The sequence below is a fragment of the Priapulus caudatus genome, unplaced genomic scaffold (genome assembly GCF_000485595.1).
Source record: "Priapulus caudatus unplaced genomic scaffold, Priapulus_caudatus-5.0.1 Scaffold7, whole genome shotgun sequence".
Classification (NCBI taxonomy): domain Eukaryota; kingdom Metazoa; phylum Priapulida; class Priapulimorpha; order Priapulimorphida; family Priapulidae; genus Priapulus; species Priapulus caudatus.
Window position 1 is genome coordinate 940,056 of NW_014577068.1, and position 11,206 is coordinate 951,261.

At 40.5% G+C, this 11,206-nt stretch overlaps 2 protein-coding genes across 2 annotated transcripts in view; one reads left to right on the forward strand and one right to left on the reverse strand.

Moving 5' to 3' along the window:
- Nucleotides 1-9,993, forward strand: part of LOC106805704 (phosphofurin acidic cluster sorting protein 2-like) — a 92,093-nt gene extending 82,100 nt beyond the window's left edge. The window contains exons 11-18 of the mRNA XM_014807410.1: nucleotides 199-410; nucleotides 762-916; nucleotides 2,169-2,282; nucleotides 4,048-4,199; nucleotides 4,933-5,144; nucleotides 5,892-6,139; nucleotides 7,130-7,240; nucleotides 7,546-9,993. Of these exons, the coding sequence (XP_014662896.1) occupies nucleotides 199-410; nucleotides 762-916; nucleotides 2,169-2,282; nucleotides 4,048-4,199; nucleotides 4,933-5,144; nucleotides 5,892-6,139; nucleotides 7,130-7,240; nucleotides 7,546-7,664 (1,323 nt within the window). The 3' untranslated portion in view covers nucleotides 7,665-9,993. The remainder of the gene's footprint in view (nucleotides 1-198; nucleotides 411-761; nucleotides 917-2,168; nucleotides 2,283-4,047; nucleotides 4,200-4,932; nucleotides 5,145-5,891; nucleotides 6,140-7,129; nucleotides 7,241-7,545) is intronic.
- An 18-nt stretch (nucleotides 9,994-10,011) lies between these two features.
- LOC106805715 (protein FAM50A-like) overlaps nucleotides 10,012-11,206 on the reverse strand; it is a 9,304-nt gene continuing 8,109 nt past the window's right edge. The window contains exons 7-8 of the mRNA XM_014807421.1: nucleotides 11,103-11,201; nucleotides 10,012-10,786 (exon numbers count right to left, since the gene is read on the reverse strand). Of these exons, the coding sequence (XP_014662907.1) occupies nucleotides 10,770-10,786; nucleotides 11,103-11,201 (116 nt within the window). The 3' untranslated portion in view covers nucleotides 10,012-10,769. The remainder of the gene's footprint in view (nucleotides 10,787-11,102; nucleotides 11,202-11,206) is intronic.

The following is an 11,206-nucleotide window of genomic DNA, read 5'->3' on the forward strand; positions in this document are numbered from 1 at the left end:
TGCATGCGTGCGTGCGTGCGTGCGTGCGTGCGTGCGTGCGTGCGTGCGTGCGTGCGTGCGTGCGTGCGTGCGTGCCTACGTGCGTGCGTGTGCTTACGTGCATGCACGTGTGTGAGTAAATTAAGCACATTACCAAAATGACTCTAGTTCCTAAAATTGCTGTGGAGCGTCTGTATATGACGTGTTTGATCATTTCAGCCACGTAAAGCTTTGCTAGAGCAGCTGGGCGTCCTGCTGGGGTCTGAAGATATCATGCTTGATTCTGCGGTCCTAGTTGACACGTCGGAGAAACACGGCCAGCTATTTGCTCACAAGGTCCATGAGTTGACCAATCACAGAGTGGTTTCCACGATGACGAGTGGCGACGTTAAGGCCATACTCTCACATCTGGTCAACAAAATTCAAAAATTGTAAGCAAAATTTATTTTAAGAAGAAATTACAATGCTTTTATTCGTATATATGCAGTTTAATATAATTTTGATAATGTTGATAGTCATCTTCTTCATTTTCATTATTGTCATTGTCGTCGTCTTCATTTAAATCATCTTCTCCTCCTCCTCCTCCTCCTCATCATCATCATCATCGTAGTTGTGGTATTAATAACTTGTAAATTGTATCACCAATGCTTGTATACCACATGCTTGTTATTCTATTCTACTGTCATACATGTTTATTTACTTGGTGTGGTATTGTGTAATTGCTATACAATTGACTGTATTATACTACTTACTGTACAACAATCACTATATCTGTATTGCAGTTGCAACACAAATAGTCGGACGCCGTCGCCCATCAAAATTGTGATTGCCGGCAGTGATCGCTACGTTAACACAGTTTTGCAACCATTCGTCGAACAGTTCTCAGCGAAGCCTCCTGATTGGCAAGGCTATGTTCGTTTTCTAGTCATACCTATAGGTACGTACATCAGAGGCTGTTAGCTGTTATATAGACAGTTGTTACACTGACAGACAGACTGTTATATTCAGGCTTGTCTGTGCCAAACGTGTCAGTACAAGCCTACCTGTGTATCGGTCTGTGCTCAGGGGTTTGTTCACACTCTGTTGTCAAGACGTTTTTATGTGTGTTTGTGCATACGTACGTATCTTTCTACCAGCATACATATATATATATATACAATATGTCTATCTGTTCGACCCTACATCTGTATGTATTTACGTGTGTCTGTGCATCTGTATGTGCCTGTGTAGGTGGGCTTACATCCGTGTGTGTGTGTGCGTGTGTGCATGCATGCATGCATGAATATATGTGCAAATCATGTGTCTCCTTGTCTTGTACGTGTGTATCTGTGTGGCCAAGGTGTGCGTATGTACATGCCTGTGATTGCGTTCATGCATTCACTCGTATGTGCTCGCTCGCGTGCGTGTGTGCGTGGTTATATGCATGCATGCATGCGTATGCCCCTGCATTTCTGTCACACTCTTTCTGTCATGTTGCATGCTTTGATGGCTTGCAGTCTGTAGAAAACTCAATAATCGCAAGTGGAACCACTATAGATATAGAACTCAACAGAAGTTATAGTGAGTGCTTCCTTGAGTCATGGAACGAGAAATGTGCCCATTTTGCATCCATTACTGTTGAGACATGTAGATAATGCGTTTGTGGGTTTAATTTATAATAGTAATAGCCTTACAAAGGCATTTGTGTCATAGTAGGATGGCATATGCAGACCCTATGATCACCTTACAACCTAAGGGCCTGTTGTCAGGAACATTGTAAAGTTAAGGCTAATGTTAAGACTAATTTTGTTTCTGACAACGGGCCCCGGATTACAATTCGCAATCACTAAGATTAATCAATTAAAAAGACAAATTAATAAATGATCAAAGCTTAGGTGGTGTGTACTCATTCGTTTGTGACTTATCTGCTAATTTGCATTCTACAATGGTGTTACATTTCCCAGACTAAATTTTGTGTAAATCTTGAGCCCGTTGTCAGAAACAAAATTAATCTTAACATTAGTCTTAACATTACCATTAATTGTAAGTGTTATCTTGGCATTAATATTAGCATTAACTTTACGATTTTTTGGACAATAGCCCCCCCCCCCCTGTTCCTTATGGTAGTATGTTTATGACGTTCTTCTGTCTGATGTTTGCTGGGGTCTGACGTGAGGTGTTCATGCTTCCTTTTGCATATCCTCTTATAGGTCCTAATGTGTGCCTGGCCAAATACCTCGGCAGCATAGACAGCACATATCACTCATTATTCCTCGACGGATTGTGGCGAGATGCCTTCGAAAAATCCGAGAACCACAAACCAGGTATTGTGCATACACATGTTTTTGACAAACCAAGTCCATATATATATATATATATATATTCAGAATGTATTCCACAGCTCTTACCCTGTAGGAATCTTCCTAAGCAGATGATTAAAAAGATGGGAAACGTCCAGTCGTTTCACACCTGGTGGTCACAACAATTTTGAATTATTTTATTAGCTAGCTGTGTCTGGGAAATAGCAGCAACGTACTAATAACAACTTTGGATATGTTTATCGTGTGCGTGCGTGCGTGAATGCGTGTTTGTACCTGTGTGTGTGCGTGTGATGTCCTCAGAAAGATTGTCAAAAACGGACAATTATGTAGTAATAGTCTATTATATATATATACTAACCATTGTTTCGTAGATTTTCTTCCGTAGATAGCAGTCCTTATATTGGCATTTTAAATCGCAATCAAGGTCATGTAGGCATTCTGCTGCGACACGGACAGTTTGGTCCCACACTATCTCTATTGCATAGCATAATACCTGCCACAAGTCATTGCTGACACGAGACAACATGAGATGGGTCAAAACAAGTAATTGACCTTTAACCTAAGATGGCGTCTAACATTACAAGATAGTCATATTTAGCTGCAAAAATCTCATGTGCATTTAACTATTATATATGCGATGGGCCTATAGCTAAATCTCTTCCTTAGGGCATGCTCTAACAGTGTGCCAACACTCATGCTTGTATCATCAAAGTCGCAATTCATTCACATATCTGCCGGGCTATTAGGTGCAATTCGTTTTGTTAACTTTAGTTGACCCTCGTATGTCAAATTGCTTCAGCTTTATCAAACGAGGTAACGAAGTGTGATCGACACACGTGTTACCTAAGACGCGAACCATCCTGACAAGATGGTATTGTGACGATTCTGGCCAACAGAAGCTCTGGTTTCACGTTGATGGAATTTTGTTTTCAATGAACATTGTGCAATATTTAGGTGGTCGGAGAGTCCATGTCTATATAACTCGTCATTAATAACCCACTCAAACTTCCAACCTAGTGTTGAGTAATGGCTCACGCCTTGTCAGTTAAGCTCAATTCACAAATACAATAGCTGCTAACTCACATTCTACTTCATTGGGTACTAATAAATTCGTTACACTAATTTAAGTTAATGCAGTTCCGGTTTTACAAATATTTCCATTTAAATTAGCCATGGTACATATCATCTGTTATTATTCACTATTGATGAGAAACTAATTACAACCAAATTTTTAAGGACACTATGTGTGTGCTATGCTGTGGGCGTATTATATGTGTTTACTGCTGCAATAAACATGTTTGTGGGATTCTCATTCATTTGCATAGTACCCTCGAGATATCGTAATTTTCAATCATTAATCGTCAATAATTAAATATTTGCTCATTATTTTCATTTAAATTATGCATTCATTTATCGCAATGTTGCCACCAACTTGCATTTTTATTGGAACAGGGCTAATGATGTCAAACACATGTACATAAATTATTAATCATTGGCTATTATTAAAAAAAACAAGATCAAGTGATTTACAACAATTATATCACGAAAACTATCATAATGTAGATGAATAAGTGTGCATAAGTGTTAGCACTCCAAAGTCTGAACACATAAACAGGCTAAACAACTAACAAGAAGTTGATAAGAACCACAATTCACGACACGTCTTTAGATCTGACTGAACTCCCGTGCGATTATAAATAACAGGTCCCCTCGAGTTATCTCTGAGATTGATCATTATGCACTAATGGTTAGCCCATGTTCTTCACAGATTCCCTGTATCAGGAGCTTGCCAACAGAGTGTCACGCTATCTGACTGGTGCGTCGGCGGTGTTACAGCTACCAATCGCAGAGGCGATGGTCACGTGTAAGGAGAAGGGTTCCGAAGAGGATTCCTCCCAGTCATTCACACCTTTCATCACCGTAAGTACTCCAGCAAGTGCTGCCCTCTACCTGCACGTGACAACCTAACAAAATGATGCAAATGGAATTTCACTTGTCTGTCCAGTAATTAATTCATGTGGAAAATGCGATGTTTAACAACCAAATCATGGTTGTTGATAATTGAATGCGAATGTGTACTATATGAAATTCGTGAAAGCAATCGTGTGTCTAAAATTTAACGACCCATCAAGTGCGCATGTAAACAAGTAGGTACGACTAGTTCAATGGCAAGTTCACTACATAGTGCCATGAACCTATATACTAGTATCCTGTATACGAATAGCTTATACGAATAGCATAGGTAAACCATTATTCGATACTAGTATCCTATGTATACTAGTATATGTTACTATAATAATGTATACTAGTATCCTATATACTAGTAGCATGTATAAACCAGTATCTGATACTAGTATCCTTTGTATGCTAGTATCCTATATACGAGTAGCATGTATAAACCAGTATCCGATACTAGTATCCCATGTATACTAGTATATGTTACTATAATAATGTATGCTAGTATCCTATATACGAGTAGCATGTATAAACCAGTATCCGATACTAGTATCCCATGTTAGTGTTCTATACTAGTGCGGTGTGCGGTAGGTTAGTGGTAGCGCGACGACTGTGTATCATGCTCAGCTTGCCGCGTCGTGTATGTCGGAGCATAAGCTAGACTGCCGCTCAGCGTCAGCTTTCGTCTCGCGTGCAGGACGTGAAGATCAGCAGCCTGGAGTGCGGCGGCGGCGGCGCGGCGGCAGGCTACACGTCGACGTCCGTAGATCTGACGCTGGAGGACTCGCCGACGGCTCCGCTCGTCTCCGGCTCTCCTCCCCTCTCTAGTCACCTGCTCGACAAGCCGCAGAAGGAGGCGACGACGCCACCCGGCTCTCCCAATGTCAGCCTCTCCTCCAGCTTGAACAGGTGAGCGGCCGCGCGAGAGCGTCTGCACACTTTGTTCGTCTTTGTTTTCTGCTGCGCTTCATTCGTCTTCGTTTTCTGCTGCGCTTCATTTATCTTCGTTTTCTTCTGCGCTTCACACTGTTGTGAACTGTTGAGTGCTTTTCTGTAACTTTACTTCGACTGGAAGACTGTGTTTCTACAGTTTCTAGAGTGGCCGGTGTAGCGTGAATTCTTCGCTCATGGGCAGATATATACATATATACTATATATACAGGTACTATATATATAGATGTACATATAGCTATATGGGCGTGTCTAGTAGGTCTCATTGTGCATTTGATGGGCACATGAGGATATGTGCAGTGCACTATGGAGGTAAGCTCATCATAAGGGGGTAGGAGCTAGTGCTACACTGGGTCAGTGTCATTGGTGGTTGCTTGGAGGTTGTAGGAGAATACACTGTTTTGTAGGACCCATTCAGAAATATATATAGCATAGCTTGTAATTGTGCTACATTGATGCTTATATATGCATGTAGTATCATGTTTATTGCATATGAGAAGCATGTTTCTTTATTTTTGGTGAGGTTGCATTAAAAAAAATTGCAATTGAAAATACACTTTGTTTCCTAATAACAGTTGTTTCATTTAGTGTGTGTGCGTGTGTTCGTGCCTTGTTAGATAATGTTTGTGGCTGTTCGGTATATCCCAACACTTGACACGATCACAATCACTGTTAAGCACTTCTCGTTTTCCGTATGTATTTCAGCAGGGATTCACAAGGTATGCAGAGCAATGCAGAGCTCGACCTACAGGTGGAGTACTGGTTGTCTCCGACCGTCGCCTGCAAGGACCCTCCGAGCGGCCGCGAGAAGAAGGACGCTAGCGGGAAGTTATCGATGAAGTCGACGTTCCGGTCGCTGACGGTGCTGAAGCTGCCATCGTGCGGAGAGTTGGCAACCGGCGCAGTCTCCGCACTCACGATGATGTTCATCACCAAAGAGAAGAAACAGAAAAGTGAGAGAACGGCTAAAGCCTAGCGCAGACCTGCGATTTTTGGTTGCTCGTCATTGCAACCTGCAACCGCAAGCGATCGGTCGATGTGCCACCGCGTGTGCGCGCACATGCGATTTCGAAGCAATTCTAGAGCAATTTTGGAGCGATTGGGAGTGACGAGTCGCTCAAAATCAAAACAGTTTGATTTCTTGCAACTCGTCGCAAGCGACCAGAATCGCTACGGATTGCAATTGCACGTTCCCGCAGACGTACCGATTTCACAGCAATTTTGACAGCGATTCTAAAATCGCTGTCGAGTTGCATGAAAAAGTCGCAGGTCTGGACTAGGCTTAAGACGGGTCGTCGTTCGCAACTGTCGAGAATATCGCGAATGTACAAAGTCTGGGAATTTTATCAAGAGTATAATAGAAATAATAGAAATTTCTATTATGGATTGTTGATTTTATCTTGCCCCCTCCCTCCCCCCACATCTCTCCTGCACCCCCAAAGTCAAGCAGAATAAAATTCAGGATTTTGGAGGAAGATGTTAATCAACATTTAATTGTATTTTTTTAAAGCGCTTACACATCTCCTAGCGTAGCTTTTGTATGTTTGTTATAATTGACAGTTGTGATTGACTGTAATTAAGACATGAACAGCCACTAGTTTACTCAAACTGTTCTGGTGATGGTAATAATTGTCGTCGTTTTAAGTCATGTTTAACCTAGTCGGATAAACCTTCTAGAAAGGCATTAACCGTATGGCAACAGAATTTTAAATAGCTTAATTAATTCTCATGTATCATTATGCAAGAAATGGGGGGGGAGGTATTTATATTTTATACCGAGGTTCTTTCCCCTTTATCCAATAACGTGTGTAAGGAATCTTTCTCAAAGGCATGTCGTTGAACTGATGTGCTCACTTATCTAGGGCCTGATAAAGCAGCAACCACTGTAACAGTGAGATACTGAAGATTAGTATGAATAGATTGCGTTATGATTTATGTTACAGTTATGAGAATTGGGAAAAAGTCCAAAGAGAAGGATACAGAAACGAGACAAACTGTAGAAGGAATACAGCGACTTATATGTATGGGAAAGTCATCCAACTACCCACTTAAAGGTATACTTTGATCTAATTTGTCTTTGAACCATTATCACATCAACGCCGATTGATGATCCTTGATTGTAATACCTGCTTTCGTTGTTATTGTATATATGTGACTTGTATAGGAAAAGTATTGTTGAAATTATCCTTATACAAGGACATATATTCATTCAATAATATTTTTGTGACAGCATAAACTGTGTACGGAATAACTTAATTTTTCCTATAATGTTTTTCTGAAATAGCATTGATCTTCAATAGTCCTATTAATTTGCAAACAGACAAATTTCAACTAAACTTGTTTGTTGTTGTTTTTCCAGTGGCAATTGATGGCGTTGAATGGTCAAACGTCAAGTTCTTCCAGCTATCAGCCCAGTGGCAGACGCACACGAAACACTTTCCCATTGCAGTATTCAGCCAGGCAGAGACAACCTGCTAACACTAGGCTGCGTTATCTAGACAAAAATGCGTTTGCCTACCGTCTAAAAGAACGGACCTTGGAAGCGGTACAGTCATCAGGGGCTCAACCTGGTGGCCGAATTCAGTAATTAATGGCTGCCGTTACTCTGAAGTCCCTGGTGACAAGTTTGAATGTGGATGACAAAAATGTGAAATACTCGGTGGTGAATGTTTTATGTAGTGTTGTAATACATTTCTAGTTGGCAGGTGTTGCCAGACTCCATTCTACAGTATTTAATGCATAATGCATATATACTTGGTGTTCAAGTAAGTATTCATGTGCTATCGTGGTGATAATAATAGTATATACTGCTTATGAAGATATGTTGCTATTAATGATAAGTGCCGAGCAAAGCTAAAGGTCCAGAGTTGTATCCTCACTAAATTATTTTATGATACCAACTTGCCAAGGTACCAGGTATTGCTTTTATAGTCTTATCTGTTCCGAGCTTGCTAGGAGAAATTGGTTTAACTATGCTTTGAGTATAGGCCTCATAAAAGCCTGACTTGGATATATGGCCTAGCATGTTGTGATGTGACGTTGCTGTCTGTTTGTGTTATCAAACTTGATGTTGTGGAGTAACGTTTAGCAGGCCTTGGGAGTATACGTAGGCCTACAGAGTTGGCCGTAAGTTATCAGGTTGAAAGCAGCACATTGTTCTTGGAAGGTACTCGAACAAGTGCCAATATAGTAAAGACCATTTCCTGTCTTGTCTCATGCTTTGAGGAGTAGATCCTGCCACAAGGAGAGCAAGGAGAATGAAAAAGATGTGTGCTTCCATGAATGTTGCGCCATTGTTTCTCTTGTAGTCTAACAAGTTTACAGACAGTGGTGCCGCATGTCTAACGCTAAATACTATTAAATTTGTGATTCTGGGTATTGGGTTGGAGTTAGCTATCACCGTCTTAGTTGATAGCCTTGCCAGTGTTGTTGCAATGTGGAGCAGTGAACTTGGAGTTTGTGTAACTTTATGTACGGCTTCTGAATTCTATGTTTCTTCATACCGTACGGTATTGTATGCCAATTGTGCATTAAACATTTGAAACCTGGTAATTATTGACAGTTTGGCCATAATACTTACGCAGGTTTCAAGTAAGCAGGTTATATTTTTATCACTATCAGGCAAATATCTACCCACCTATATTATATGACTGGTTTACAACATCAGTATAGCTTATGTTGAGCTTGTAATCATTTCGTCCTAGGTAAAATACTCTACTTTTGTACGTTTGAACCAGTTAAGATAAGGGTGGGAACCAAAACAAGCTAATTTGCAAGATTAATATGTGCTGCTACGTGCATGACAGTACCTTTACGCAGATACACATAAATAGCGTACCCACGCAACGCAGATGTTTGCAAGTGTCCCGCGTCATTGCAGCGCCTCGGTGTCACATGTGTGAAACTGTGCAATCACTGGGAACAACCGCATCCTTTTTTTACAACTGAATAGTTTATGCATGGACGAACGTATTGGTGTATACAGTAGTGTATGCACTAAGTAATCCTCGGATGAAAATCTTTCTGGGTGCAGCTGAAGTTTTAAATATTGCTTTAAAATAATATTATATTAATAACACTGTTAATCATTATAATTAAGGAGTCTTATTCTCATCATATCAGGTGGTTCTTTGGACAGTAATTACAATGTATACATGATATAGAACGGTTTGAGAGCTATGTAGAAGGGCGTCAATTTATAGGACGTGGCAAAGAAACTTCAATTGAACATATTCCTCACGCCACCATTATCTATTGCAATAGTGGCTGTGCTTCCATTTAATAATGGATATGTTAGGGTTAGAAAATGCTTTCAAGTATAGAAAGCATACATGTAAGTAATACAGCACGATTTATTTTTAATGGATACGTCCCTACAGCCATTGAAAAAATGTCTGAGGTTTTAAAATTTATTCACTATTAGAAGGCATGCTGTAACTTTGAAACCATAGTGTGCGCATTATATTCAGTTACACACCGTCACCATCCAAGTTTCTAAACCCTCCACTGTCTTTATAGGAGCTGGCACCGATACTTTGACAGACAAACTAGCCGTTTTGTTGTATATTATTTAGATGCTCTATGTCAAGTTGTACAGATTATATATCACTATAATAACGTCATGGTGTAATGTTATGTTGTGTTATTGTACAAGTTTTGTGTTACTGTATAATTCCCATAAATGCTTTTTGTAAGAAAAATGCAACCAGTTGAAAAGTTGGTTGTTGCGTTAGCAGTAAACTGTAGTAGCTAAGCTATGTTGAAATGTTAGTAATGTAAAAATGTATAAATTATAAACTATAAACAATTCCGTTTTCTTATATAATTTTTTCTTCACATGGGAACATGAAAATGACATATTTACACAATCAACTTAGAAATATCTTCAATGTCAATGTCAACTATCACTGTATTATAGAATTATCGAGTAGATACAACTTTCTTACAAATTCTCAATCGGCCTTCTCTTTCAGCATTCATTTATCAGAGGCAGTACAGCATTTGTGATACACGCTCGCAAATTTCATTTACCTCATTCACCAACCTATGCTCAATGTGCAATGGAAACACAAACTTCCCTTAGGCTCCTAACGGTAGGAGAGACCGGTATAAGAATTTTAGAAGATGCCTGTGGTAACCAGAGATTAGCAGGCTTTTACACACATCTAGCACATTCGGCAACGTGGCAGGGACCAGCAGTTGGTTTAGAATCAATCGGTACTGATACATAGCTGATTATAAATAACGCATTAATGTGTTAGAACCAAGTGTAACATTATTTAATTATCTTAATGTGTTATTGTTGTCATAGTTCTCCACATTAATGAATTTGACAGTAACACCCTGTAGTTATCATAGTTCTCCTACATTTTTACACTCGGTTGCTACTAAGTCCAGTGTCCAAGACCGTGCACTTCATAGATCTATATAAATCTACATTGTTCTGCACACGGCTGCTATGGTTTCCGTTTGTCCGAGACCATGCACTTGTCGTAGATCTACATAGATCTGCACACGGCTGCTAGGGTTTCCGTTTGTCCGAGACCATGCACTTGTAGATCTACATAGATCTGCACACGGTTGCTAGAGTTTCCGTTTGTCTGAGATCGTGTACTTGTAGATCTACATATAGACCTGCACACGGTTGCTAGGGTTTCCGTTTGTCCGAGACCATGCACTTGTAGATCTACATATAGACCTGCACACGGCTGCTAGGGTTTCCGTTTGTCCGAGACCATGCACTTGTAGATCTACATAGATCTGCACACGGCTGCTAGGGTTTCCGTTTGTCCGAGACCATGCACTTGTAGATCTACATATAGACCTGCACACGGCTGCTAGGGTTTCCGTTTGTCCGAGACCATGCACTTGTAGATCTACATAGATCTGCACACGGTTGCTAGAGTTTCCGTTTATCTGAGATCGTGTACTTGTCGTAGTTCTTCTCGGGGTCGTACGGTTCCCAGCGGCTCGCCGGGAAGATGTGCTTGTTCTTCTCGTACCAGCCGCGCAGCACTATC